Source organism: Phalaenopsis equestris, unplaced genomic scaffold (assembly GCF_001263595.1).
Source record: "Phalaenopsis equestris unplaced genomic scaffold, ASM126359v1 Scaffold000215, whole genome shotgun sequence".
NCBI classification, from domain to species: Eukaryota; Viridiplantae; Streptophyta; class Magnoliopsida; order Asparagales; family Orchidaceae; genus Phalaenopsis; species Phalaenopsis equestris.
The window spans coordinates 6551-21401 of NW_018164657.1; the positions used below are offsets into that span (position 1 = coordinate 6551).

A 14851-nucleotide genomic window follows, 5' to 3' on the forward strand; every position below is an offset into this window, starting at 1 on the left:
ATTATATGACGCGATAAGCACTGACCAACATGAATAGGGTGTTGTAGCATGACTCTAAGGTGTGAACATATTTGCACATAAATCGAGCCTAACGTTGTGTAGTTCAGCTGCAAAGTCGAGATAATTGGGATATGACTCATAGAATTAATATCAACAATATTGGTACTATGCTATGTGAGTAGTTGTGCGTATAAAAGTGAATAGTCACTGAAGGGGTACGAACAGAAAGTGGAAGAGATATTTGTATGAATAATTTTCTGATTTTTATCCTTTCGCCCCCTGATTTGAAGCTATTTGCACCGCAAAATTTGCATTTCTTCTCAAATGCATCAACCTCTACTATAACTTGCTTTTGTTAACACACCAATATATCTTTTTCAGATAGTAACTCAAACTTCAAAATTTAATTTCTAATTCTGTTCAAGTCATCTGGAACTAAATTCTCTGTAGGATTCGTTTCCTTTAATAATATTACTACCTGATTAAAGCATTATGTGGATATGTTGAAATCAGATTTATGCTCAACATTCTCAATGTTACCGATAACTACATATGAGTAGTGCGGCCTTTTCACAAAGTTTATTGTGTAGCATTTAATAAATCATTGAATTGTTGTGCTTCATTGTTCAGTTCTTGATCATCATCATGTACACTCCTAAGAAAATGAGCCTTGTTAGTATCACCAATCTTTCCCTCATATATGCTATAATCGTGTTCTCTCAGAGGGGCGTAACTTGATGAGGCACCATAATGACCATATTGAACATCTGTCTCAAACTCATAATGTGAAGTCCAGTACCAATGATTGGGTTTAAATTCCTTATGGTATAGATCCAACTTCTTTTTTTTAGATGTCGGTATTCTTGATTCATGTACTTCACACAAAGACATCGAAACTTGCCTTCTGAAAGGTAAATGGACAGCTGTGATTCCACCTGTTCAAATTTATCAACACTATTCAGGAACTCATCGATCAGTCATTTTCTTTCTCAATACAATCTGTTATACATCCATGTTCTCAAGTTTCGAAAATCCATCTACAACATATATTTAGCTTTATATATTTAAAATTTTGTTGTACAAATCACACAAATCACATATATTACATACATAAAAGCTCACTAAATGTGGTTTGATACATGAATCTTTTTTCGCCTTACGTCTTATTCAATGTCATATTTTTCATTTAATTATAATAGATTAAGATCATTTTTTATACAACATGCCTAGGTCTTTTTAGAGCATTGAAATACTTAACCCCATCTTATAAACTTATCTTTAAGTCTAAGAGATACTTTTCTTTCACACAAGAAACTCAATGTATTACTCCACTTCAATCATCCAACTTGAATTATCTAATAATTAATATCCCGACTATATCACCATGACATTGAACAATGGATCAGAAACTATAACACCGAAATTTTAATTTTTACATTGTAGAAAAGAAAAAGTCAAAAGTCTCGGGAAAGGGAGACTCAAACAAGAAAAAATGTATCCCTAGATGACGTAGAGGAGGATTTCTCGCCTATACCGTGAACTCACAGGTGGAATTTGGCCAGAGACGTTGGATTGAGCGTTCGAGAGGGAGAAGCATTGATGGGGTCGAATAGTGGAGGAAGAAAGCAAAATGAACGAATGAGATTTCTAAGTCGGTGGGAGGGTTTTTAGTGCATTAGCATCGGCCTTAACGTTGACATTCTTTGATGCTTTACTTAATAGCGTCAAAAATTCCGAGGCAAAGTCGATGCTAAGTCGAACTCTACTTAATAGCGTCCAATTTTTTTTCACCAGTGAACATCGTTCGACAAAAAGCGGACGCAGATTGGATGCTAATTTTGTGTCCAAAAAAAATTCGATGCTAAGTTTTACGCTAAATCACATGTTTTCTAGAACTCTACTTAATAGCGTCCAATTTTTTTCACCAGTGAATATCGTTCAATAAAAAGCGGACGCAGATTTGATGCTAATTTTGTGTCCAAAAAAAATCCGATGCTAAGTTTTACGCTAAATCACATGTTTTCTATAGTGTCTTCATTTGATAAAACTTAATACGTAGATTAAGGATCCTATATCTAAGTATATCTTCTCTTCTTTGACTAAATCACTTTATATGTGACAAATTTTTGTATATGGGCCATCATCTTGATCGTTAGCCTTATATCAATGATTTTGGGGTTGGTATCATGATACCTTTTTTTTTCACTCTTTTTTATTGAGTGCTAATTGATTTGTTAAACATATTCTTTGTTAATCATGTGGACAACTTTTATCCATGTAATATTAGGTCTTCCTATTTTTCTTCTTAATTATCTTTACTTTGTTTTCCTCATCTCATTTAACGGTTGCATATTTTTACCCAGCATCACGCTCACAAATAATGAGTTTATTTTTAATCATTTTATGTTTAATATATGCCATTTTTAACATTTCCTCTTATATAATATTTTATTAATTTATTATTTCTCATTTTGTCATAAATTCAGTTTAACATTTTTATTTATGTCACAATCAACTTAATATCAATAATTTTCTTACAACCCAACATTTAGATTCTTTTAACATTGCCAACCTAATTGTAGTTCTATTAAATATATTTTTAAGCCTCTATAATATCCTCTTATAAATCAAGTTTTAACCATTGAAGTTATGACTTCGTTTATATTTCTATTAATCTTTATAATGAACAATGATAATTGAACATTTCATATTTAGGCATCAATTTATATTTTAATCATCAGATAATATTTCTTAATATTATACTTACTAGAATCACATTTTTAGTAGTTTTAAGGCCTCCATCTCGTAAGCATTTATTAATGTAGCATGTCACTATTTTTAATGAATGTGTACTAATTTGAATAATATGATCCGCAACATATTTATAGTTAGGGCTGTATCTCCAACAAGGATTGGGAGTGAGACTGGACTGCTATACATAATTTTTTCATAGCATTTATTATTGTCAGCTAATGTGGCCCAATTTTTCAGTTTTCATATTTTGTTGTAATAAGCGGCGAAGTTAATCTTAAGAAATCGACATTGCTATAATAGAGTTATATCTAATCAAAGAGGTAGAGAAGATTAACTTATTTGGATTAAGCCGATGGGTAAGATGGATTTGATAATTAAGAATAGAAAATTCAGCCATGGACGTGCAACCTATTTTGCCTAGTGGTAGAGTGCTTTTTTTTTCAAACACACAGGATTCTGAGTTCAAGCTCAACACACAAATATCCGGGAGTCTGGAAAAAAAAAAAAAAAAACCATTTCATTCATACACACAATAAAATAGTGTGTTAATGTTAAACCTCACCGTACCTCCAAAATATGTCAAACATAATCCAACTATTTGGATGACTGACCCAACCTGAATAACCCAACTTGGACAACCAACTGACAACATGATCGACCCAGCCTGGACAACCGATCCAGTTTGAATGACCGACCGGTAGCCTGGATGACCAGAAGTTTAGACGAACAAAAGCTTGGAGGGTCAGCAGCTTAGACAAGCTTGAAGATAGCCAAACTATGAGCTCACTTATATAAAATACCAAAAATAACTTATACATCCCTCATTAAAGCAATATTAGAGATGTAATTTTCCTTCATTGCAACCCCTGTACTATAAATAGGACGATCTTTTCATATAAGTGGGACTTTTGGCCCTCTCTCTTCTTGTTTTCTTAAAGATTTCAATTATATAAAAATGGCCACATGAGCTTGAGAATACCTGAATTTTATTCACAGGGGCAAGTCACGATGCACCCTTCCTCCCTCTATCTCTTCTCTCTCTTTCTCTCTCCTTTTTAATGCTCTAATTCCTTGAGATGTGATCCAATTACAAATTTGGATTCAACATTCTGAAGTGTGAGATGAGCGTAGATCATGCCACCAGCAAAAAAAGGAGCAACACAATGAGAATAATTGATGGTCAAGTTTGGTCAGTCCAGGTCCCAATCGACAAAGCTAGAATGACCGGAAGTCCAAACGACCAAAAATCCAGATGAATAGAAGTCAGGTGACCATAAATCTGGATGACCAGAAGTCCGGTGACCATAAATCTGGATGACCTGAAGTCCAGACGACCAAAAGTCTGGAAAACTAGAAATCTAAAGGAACAAAAGCCCAAATGACTACAAGTCATGACAACTGGAAGTCTGGACGACAAGAAGTCTGGAAAACTAGAAGTCCAGATAACCCAAAGTTCTAAGGATGAGCAGAAGAACACATGATCAGCAGTTGGGAACTCCATAAGCCCGGAATAGAAGTCGGGACAACCAGAAGTCTGGACGACCGTAAGGCCAGACTCCAAACGTCCAACAATATATGACAACCCATAACAATAAAAATGAGCTTTTGTTTCAACTTTTATGCGTTTCATTCATAAAAATAATCGATAAACTTTTCTAACTATGTGCATGATACCAGATCTGATCACTAACACCCAGGAAACTCAAGAAGTTTATGCAAGGTATCGCCAAAATCTGACTAACACTCAGGGAACTTGAATCCGAGTAGGGAAACCGAAAATGACACAAGATGTTCGATTGGTAGAATATTTTAAAATCTGACAGCGACGACTAACATCCAACCGGCAAGCCGCATAAAACCGACTCAATGCTATGCATCGAAAATCTTTTCTCCTAGCTCGACACAAGTTTAGCCCTAGAGATGGTTCTCTGCTCATAAGCGATAAGATTTGCATTGAGTGGCTTGCAAATTATTTTGGCGGTGAGTTTCTGCAGTTATCTCTATGAAGGTGGTGACAAGATTCACACATGGCGAAAGGTGAGGCCCGATCGAGGCGCCTACTTAATTGAGCAGAATTGATAGGTATAGTGCAAGTTTTGAGTTGAGCGGTCGATACAAATCGAAACCAACAAAAGAAATCTCAAAATCAAATGTTTCACCATGACCAACATCACAAGCAATTGATTGCCACAATGACACCACAAGCGATCAATGGTAAAGAGAGTGTAGTATAAGGTAAAACAAGACAGGTGAAAACTGAACGAGAGCTCCACTTTATTTTATGCTAAAAAAATTTTCATAGAATTTCTTATACGTTTACTTACAAGTGTTCAAATTGAAAAGAAGTTCTCTGAGTCACGTATAAGACCAATAGCCAGGCCAGATCAACTGATTGAAAAAATACCAACCGAGACGGTTTTACTGGCCCGAAAACCTTAAAGCACTTTAGAATCATAAAAAATGAAGTTCAAATTATTCATTTCTCGATTAAGAGTAGATGCAATAACCATTTTGCATTAAATGTTTTTGTTTTTTTGGCAGTTTCCTTTCAAAGGGATAAGAGAATTAGAGAACTAAATATTTATTTTAAAAATGTCTGACAGAAACTAATAGTCTGGACTGCTGACCCAGTCTGAATAAGTCAGCTTGGACGGCTGGCCGACAACCTAGACGACCCACCCAGCCTGGATGACCGACAGACAGTTTGGATGACCAGAAGTCTATTTGAACTGAAGTCCGGACAACCAACAGCTTGGATGAGTCTGAAAATAGCCGCGTCATTAGCTCACTTATTTAAAATACTCAAAATAACATGTAAAATCTTCATTAAAGTTGAGTTAGAGATGCAATTTTCCTTGATTGCACTCACTCTACTATTAATAGGGAGGTTTTTTTCATGTAAGAGATACTTTTGGCTCGCTCTTCATGTATTCATAAAGATTTGGATTATATAAAAAGGACCATAAGAGCCCGGGAATATCCCAATTTACCTCGGAGGGGCGGCTCACGGCGCAATCCTCCCTCTATCTTTTTCTCTCGTTTCCAATGCTCTAATCTCTTAAGGTGTGATTCAAGGACAAATCTGGATTCAACATACTGAAAGGAGCGGTGAGCATGGATCATGCCGCCAACAAGAAGAACTGATGTAATTTTGGTCGACCAAGCCCCAATCGACACATCCGGAATGACAAATAATTCAAACGACCATAAAATTGGATGTGTAGAAGTCCAGATTACCGGAATTCTTGACAACCAAAAATTCAGACAATTAGAATTCCAAACAACCAAAAATCCAGACGACCAAAATTTGAGATGACCAGAAGTCCGGACGACCAGCAGTGCGAACAACCAGAAGTTCGGACGATCAAAAGTCAGAACAACTAGAAGTTTGGGCGACCAGAAATCTAGACAAACCGAAGTCCAGACGGTTAGGAACTTAGAAATCCAGATGACCAGAAGCCTGGACGACTAGAGGCCTATATTAGAACTAGAAGTTTGGACGACCAAAAGTCCAGATGACCAAAAGCTCAGTCGATCAGAAGTCCTGACGACCAGAAGCCTAAACGACCATAAGTCCAGACGACCAACAGTTTCGTTTCTTCTTTTATGTGTTTCATTCATAAAAATGATAAACACAACTTTTCTAATTATGTGCATGATCCCAAGTCCGACCAATTCCCGAGGAACTTTAAGAGTTTATGCAAGTGTTCATCAAAATCCGACTTACACTAGTGGAACTTGAACTTGAGTAATAGAACCGATAATGACACAAGATGTCCGATCGATATAAGTTATTTCAAAATCTGACCGTGTAGCAAGATGCACGATCGGTATCAGCCTCGAGGCTTGAGTGACAGTGACGACTAACATCCGACAGGAAAGCGACATAAAAATTGATTTAACGCCAAGCATTGAAAATCCTATCTTCTAGCTCGACACAAGTCTAGCCCTGGAGATGGTTCCCTACTCATCAGTGACAAGATCTGCGTTGAGTGGCATGCAACTTATTCTAGCGGTGAGTCTCGATGGTTACCCTTGTGAAGGTAACAACAAGTTTGCGTCTGGCGAAAGGTGGGGCCCAACCGAGGCACCTACTTAACCGAGGAAAAGAGATACGTAGGGTGTGATTTGAGCCAACAGGTCGGTACAAATCAAAACCAACAAAAAAAATAAATTCTCAAAATCGAATGCTTCACTATGGCCAACATCACAAGCAATCGATCACCACAAACACACCACAAGCAATAAATGGTAAAAAAAAATGCAAAAAAGCTAAAATAAGAAAGGTGAAAATTGACCGAGAACTCCAATTTATTTTATGCTCGAAATAGTTTCATAGACTTTCTTATACGTTTACTTACAAGTGTTAAAAAAGAAGTGAAAATTTCTCTAAGTTACAGATAAGACCATCAATCAGGCCATATCAACTGACTGAAAAATACCGACCAAGCTAGAGGTCAGTAAAACCTAGCCAACCGAGACTGTCCTACTGACCCGTAGACTTTAAGAGAGCACATCAAAGTCATAAAAAAATGAAGTTAAAATAATTCAATTTTTGAGTAGATGCGATAATATTCTTTGCATTAAAATTTTCTTCTTCTTTTCACAGTTGTCTTTCAAAGAGATAAGATAATCGGGAAACTAAATATGTACCTCAAAAATATATCAGACAGAATCCCGCAGTCTCGATGACCGACCTAGCCTAAACGGCCGACCGACAGCTTGGACAACCAGAAGTCCAGGCGGATAGAAGTCTAGACGAGCCTGAAATAACCGAGCCACGAGTTCACTTATATAAAATACCCAAAATAAATTATTCAACTCTCATTAAAGTAGGGTTTGAGATGTAAATTTTTTCATTGCACTTTCTCTACTATAAATATAGATATTTTTTCATGTAAGGGCGGCTTTTGACCCTCTCTCTCTTCATGTATTCATAAAGATTTTAACTATATAAAAATGGTCACAAGAGCCCGGGACTATCCCAGTTCTGCCTTAGAGGAGCAAGTTGCGGCGCACTCCTCTCTCTATCTCTTCCCTCTAATCCTTTGAGGTGTGCTCCAAAGATAAACCTGGATTCGACACTTACATATAAAAAAATTGTGCACAATAACCTTAACAAGTTACACATCATTTTGAAAAAAAAAAATGAATAAAGAATGAAGTCTTTTAAAAATATTCCAAATAATTTGGCTAATATGAGAATTTGATGCTGGAACAAAGGTATTTATCTGAGTTGCAGGATGAGAAGAAGTTGAAGGAGGTGTTGAGGTTTGCAAATGCTTGTGGGGCCATTACCACCACTAAGAAGGGAGCAGTCCCTGGTTTGCCTAGTGAAGCTGAGGTGTTGGAGTTTCTGAAGAAAGCTTGAGTGTGGTTTTGGGTTATTTTTTTTTTTCGACAATTTAATTTCTCGTTAGTAACTTAGTCTGTACTACGTAGTAAATCAGATTAGATTTACATCCTTAGGTATCTTGACATTTCACTGTTGTAATTCTTTTTACTCTCTGGAGAAATAAATTACAGAGAGATTAATTGTTGGGAAGATTTACATACATACCAATCAATTCTTTTGCATTTATATATCCAACCCCTACACATTAATTTTTACAAATACGCCACCTTATTTCACTTCTTAGAAGCTAAAACAGTGTTATTTTTGATGTGATGTAAAAGATTTGAGTGTTATAAATGTAAACAAACCTAAAATTTTGTTGTTAGATATGTAAATTATAAGAATTGGGTGGTATGTAAATATCCTTAATCGGATGTTCCCAATTTCATGCATTTATTTTTTTTCGCATTATGGTTAAGAAGAAAAGATGAATATCTTTGTGTTTGTTTGTGGGTTATTGGATGATATTCTTGTTGGTTATTTATATTTTGTCATTAATCAATTGTCAGGAAATTGCTTTTCATATGATCACTTAAAGGGCTTTTTTATGTCATCAGATGAGCTTTTTTTACCTTCTGAAAGTTTTTTAAATGATTAGATTTTGCAATTTTCTCATGGTTATATTATGGGAGAGGGTGACATGGTAGGAATTGGGTGAGGTTGAGGCTAAGGCCGAGGTCGAGGGTGATGGGAGATCAAGCGAGTTGATGAAAGAGGCGAGGTTGAGCGAATGATGGTGACAATGGCGGGCAATGAAAAGATGTATGCTAAGGCATGAGGCTGAAAAGATTTTGAAATTAGCTGATTTGATTAATTTTGAGGTGCTGAAAAATCAGGATGTTTGGAGTATCTATAATATCATGAACTTTTTATTGTGCATTTATTTTATTTTAAGTCAAACACTAATATAAGTTAATGCATGTTAAATGGGATAATTGCTTGTCACAAATTTATAATATAACGAGATGTATTGTATGGAATATTGATCCTCATGAGAGTGGTAGGGGTGTTAAATTACATGGAGCAGACATCATATATTTATAAATTTATTTATAAATTTATACATTAATATGCGTGTGTGTTTATGCATGAACATTAATCCCCCTCACTATTAAATAAACCCACCGTATGCTCAGTTGGGCTGGGGGCATTATGTTCCTCAAAATAGAGATTGGTTTCGGCATAGGCTGGTTGATGAAAGAGGCGAGGTTGAGCGAATGATGGTGACAATGGCGGGCAATGAAAAGATGTATGCTAAGGCATGAGGCTGAAAAGATTTTGAAATTAGCTGATTTGATTAATTTTGAGGTGCTGAAAAATCAGGATGTTTGGAGTATCTATAATATCATGAACTTTTTATTGTGCATTTATTTTATTTTAAGTCAAACACTAATATAAGTTAATGCATGTTAAATGGGATAATTGCTTGTCACAAATTTATAATATAACGAGATGTATTGTATGGAATATTGATCCTCATGAGAGTGGTAGGGGTGTTAAATTACTTGGAGCAGACATCATATATTTATAAATTTATTTATAAATTTATACATTAATATGCGTGTGTGTTTATGCATGAACATTAATCCCCCTCACTATTAAATAAACCCACCGTATGCTCAATTGGGCTGGGGGCATTATGTTCCTCAAAATAGAGATGCTCAGTTGGGCTGGGGGCATTATGTTCCTCAAAATAGAGATTGGTTTCGGCATAGGCTCACAAGATTGGTGTGCGATTATGAGCTCCATACATTGGAAATCAATGATCTTGCAGAGTTTAAGATGGATCGAATGGATGTTAAGATGCATGGCGGGGCTCGGGTTGGGGCTAGGGCTAGGGATGCCAACAATCCGATTTTGTGCCAAGTTGAGATTGGCTCAAGATTGATTGACTTTTATTGGATAAAAAAATTTGGCTTCTAGTTCAGCTCGTTTATTTTGATATGATCTCAATCCGAGAAAAAAATTGAAGCAATTTTCAGGCGATTAACGATCTTCAAGCTAAATTTATTAAATTCATAGTCATACCATACCAATAAAAGAAGAGTAATACATTGTTGATTTTCGAGCGTGTTTTGCCCATGGACAAAACATACCAAAACATGCTTGATGTAACATGCTCGATGAGACACGCTTCTATCAAAACATGCTCGATGCAAGGGCAAAACATACTAATGGAAGAAGGGTAATTTGGCCAGTATGGGACACAGACACATCACTGATGTACGAGGACAAATTCGTCATCCAAAAATGGAGAGAGAAGGAAGTTCTCAGCGGAGTCGCCATAAAGAATCCCGTCGGGCTTTATTTTTGCTTTGGGGTTGGGCTTTTGAATGCTGTGTAGATTTGAATATTTTCGTTCAAATAATCAAGCACATCATAGAAAGTAGTAAACCACCTTGAAATGTTGATATACAATTTTACAATGGGTTTAGTTATTCGAACAGAAACATTGGATATCTGCACTGGTCTGCGGTTTAAACCAAATAAATTATTTCCCCTATCTAATCTGAAGGCTAGAAGAAGTTTAAATTAGTTCTAGGGTCTTCATGTTCCTATAAGGGCAAGCCATATGATTACTTACGTTTTAAACAACCAATGTTACTTAAGAAAACTCTCGATTACGGTTGCAGTTTTGTCCTTAAGAAATTTGTATATTTAGGTTTCCACGATTAGATATTGGATTTCAAAATGGGAAAAGCTCAAAAATTGAACAGTTGTTAACGGAAGCCGGAGGGAGAAAAGGTAGGAGACACTTGAAGATACCAAGGAAACCTCAATAGTTTCTCAGACTATCAAGTTGAAGAAAATTTCATGTTTCATCATGATGTTTTATTGGAATGTTAGGATTTATACTACACGACATACAATCATACAGAAGCCTAAAGGTCAGGGTTTACGTCATAACTAGACGGACAACCTCGAAGTCTCGGGATGAAGTTCATTGAAAGAAGTGAAACTTCAGAGCCCTAACCTAAAAAGAAGGGAAACATATAATGTAATGGACTTACGACCTTGCCTGGAAAGGGGTGTCATCTAAACCACCTAATCACCTTCATAACAATGCATGGCCGGTCTCGATGATGCAAGATAGGGTAGGTTGTTGTGTTTAGGAGTAATAGGTCTTACGACTTAATTATAAATCAAGTTTTCTAAGTATGTATTGTATTCATAATGTCTCAAGACTACTGGGAATTTATTTTGATATTTTAAAAATAAGTGTTCTATGTCTCACCACACTGATATGTTTAGTTGTATTTGATTAGTGTCGAGTGCATCGAAGCAAGCTATGTAATGGGTTATGTAAGTCTATTATGATGCATGCATAGGTCTATTAAAAAATTCAATCGGTATGTATAGGTAGAACTTACTCTATAAGGTAGTGGTTCTCACGGGTCAAACTAATCATTTCCTTGCAATAAGTGAGGGCCTGAAGGTAAGGAGTACGAGCGATATGTTATGCATATGCCAACATATCATGTTGTCATTCATTATCCTAAATCGAAAAAAAAGTTTCTACTTAGTTTTATTTGATGTCAATCAAGGTTTACTTCAAATGCATGTTGTTTCGACAGTTGTGAATGCAATGATTTATGTGGTTTAGTTTTAGTTATAAGTTTTGTTTTGAAAAATTAAATTGAAGTTATTTAAATTGGGGTAGAAGGCTTAGTCCTTAGGTAAGCCTACAGGAAATCCGGGCAAAGAGAAGAAATGTAAATATTGACCTATAATACGGGCAAGCCTATCAAAGGAATACAAACAAATTGATAGTATGGGTACCATCTCTAACCTATGTCAGACTCGTCAACTGATATCATCCGAACAACTATTGATGGTTTAGTTGAGGTTCATCATTCGCATTGTGTTTCCTCTTCTTTTGGATAGTTCAGATGTTTATAGTTAATGACCACAACACTTCCTAACTCTATAAAAGAAAAGAAGACTCAAAAGATAAACCCTAGGTTACTACAACAACCTATTTATTTATAACAACCTTGCAATATAAAGTTAACACACCATAATAATATGTAAAGTAAATCTAAGGCTGCAGTTCATTTCAACAGCCATGCAGAATAGAGTTAGAATGCTTAATATAAATGTATTTATTTGATTATTAATGAGTTAATTATTTTAAGACAACTTGGTCAAGATGCCCATGACTTTCTGTTATACTTGGGTTGTCGAGTTCACCGATTTACTTAGTTCAAAGAGGCAGTTAAACCTACTCCGACCAGAAGATTCTTATTAACAACCATGGGTTGCATCATTCGAGAAATCTTCATAAACCCGGGTAGTAGTGTTATAATTGCGATTGATGATCTTTGTTCATTAGAATTTCATTTAAGTTTTACTGTCTTTCTCCAATTTTAGGGGGTTGAAAATTTAAGTTTACGTAAGACTTCTTACCCAATTAAATTTTTTTGTATTATTTTTATTTTATTTTTAATGCTGAAATGACCTGGTCAAGATCTCATTGTTCCGTCCTCTCAGGGTCATTTGGGTTCGTGGCTTGATTTGTCACAAGTGACCGAAAGGTACTTTATTAATAGCCATAGGTTGCTTCCTTCAAAGTTCCTTCTCAAACTGGGTTATGTTTTATAGTTAAAGTTTAAGTTTTAGTAATTTTTAAGGTTTATTTTTTTATATCTACAAATTTTTCACTTCGGCCCATATTATCTCTGGAGTGTGTTTTAATTCAAGTGTGCTTTTACTCTTTTATGAGAGATCAAACACTCCTTAAGTTTATTTGTTTATAGGTAATGAGTTGAGTTGTTGTTGATTCAGGTTGGTTTGATTTAGCCCTGGTTAAATTGGGTAAATTCAAGCTCTATATTAGCCTAGTTCAGGCTTGATTAGTCCAAATTGGTTTATGTTGATTTAAGTTAGCCTAGGTTAGTCCAAATTGGTTTAAGTTGATTTTAGTTAGGCCAGGTTAGTCTGAGCTAGTCTAAATTGGTTTAATTTGATTTGGGTTAGCCCAAGTTTGGCTGGGTTGAGCTAGGTTTGATTTAAGTTTATTTGGGTTAGCCCAAGTTTAAGTTTGATTTGGGTTAGTTGATCCAGGTTGGTTTAAGTTTGATTTAGGTTAGCCCAGGCTTGTTTGTGTTGACCCAAGTTGGCTTTGAATTTGAATTTAGGTTAGTTTTGAGCTAAGTTTAGAATTTGGTTGGGTCAAGTCTACAGTGGGTTAGACTTTAGTTAAGTTTTAGGTTAAGTTAAGTTTAGAATTTAGTTAAGTCAAGTCTATGTTAGGTTAGACTTGAGTTAAGTTTAGAATTTGGTTAAGTCAAAGTTTAAATTGGTTTAGACTTGAGTTAATTGTAGGTTGAGTTAATTTTAGAATTTGGTTAAGTCAAGTCTAAGTTGGGTGAGACTTGAGTTAAGTTTAGATTTTGGTTAGCTCAAGTCTGAGTTGGGTTAGACTTGAGTTAAGTTTAAGTTTAGTCCAGTTTAGAATTTGGTTAGGTCAAGTCTAAGTTGGGTTAGATTTGAATTAAGCTTAGGTTGAGTTGAGTTTATAATTTGTTTAAGTCAAGTTTATGTTGTGTTAGACTTGAGTTAAGTTTAGAATTTGGTTAAGTCTAAGTTGGGTTAGACTTGAGTTAAGTTTAAAGTTGGGTTTATAATGCGTTAGACCCAAGTCAAGGCTTAAGATAAAATCATGTTGGCTTAGATCTAGGATGGATTAGAACTAAGTTAAATTTTAAGTTTGGTTATTAAGGTAATTTTATAATTAAAGGAATAATTATGAAATTATTCTTTTTAATTAATAATTTAATTCATTGGTTTCATTATGATTGAATCCTAATATTTTCTAAGTTAGTTTTCATGTTTAATTTAAGTTTAGGGAACAATTTGGGTAAAAATGAAAAATTTACAATTTTACAATTTTAACCCTAATGTTTTAATTTCATTTTTAAATTTTTAAAGGTGAAAATTGTCATTTTAATGTTTAGGGTTGCTGTCCTATTTTTTCTTTTTAATTTACATTTTTATTTTGATTTTTTTATTATTTTTATAATTAATTTTAGAAATAATTATAATTTTGATAGGAAATTAAGTATTTTTGTGTTAGGGACTGCCTCCTGACTTTGAAAAAATTAGGGAATATCCCTTATGACAGAAGGAATAATCCCTGAAATATTAATATTTAATTTTTTTAATTAAAATACTTTCTTTGGTGTTTAATCTATTTTAAATTAAATATATATTAATTTATTATTATTTTCTATTTTTTTTCTTAGTGCAAGTGTTTTCTTTTTGTTGTAATTTTTCTTCATCAAGTTATGATTTTTTTTGAATTTATACATTAATTTCTATATTTAATTAATTCAAAAACCCTATTCTCTGACTTAATCATGTGGTGGCCACATCAACCTCATTCGCTTCAAAGGACCATGAATCGTCTCGCTTTTGGTTGTGCTTGCTACTTATGCGTTGAGGTGGTGATCGATCCAGTGCTTTGAACTTCGACTCGATTAACGCTATCCATTTCAAAGAGAACAAATTAATGGCGCTCCGTCATCACCCCCAATATGGCATAACATCCACCGTACACACTAAAATCCTAAGATCTTGTGCTAGATTCTACCAATTCTCTCTTCGATTGATTCTATAGCTTCATTTAAGTGAGACAAACCTATCAATACGGCTAAGTGGGCTTGCATTGTTCATTTTCTTCATAAAAGACCAAATCGAGGC

General features: G+C 34.9%; 1 protein-coding gene across 1 annotated transcript in view; it reads left to right on the top strand.

Annotated features, from left to right (window-relative positions):
* The window catches only part of LOC110023132 (putative fructokinase-8), an 11087-nt gene extending 2651 nt beyond the window's left edge, over positions 1-8436 (top strand). Inside the window, exon 4 of the mRNA XM_020722383.1 lies at positions 7997-8436. Within this exon, the coding sequence (XP_020578042.1) occupies positions 7997-8125 (129 nt within the window). The 3' untranslated portion in view covers positions 8126-8436. The remainder of the gene's footprint in view (positions 1-7996) is intronic.
* Positions 8437-14851: the final 6415 nt, after the last annotated feature.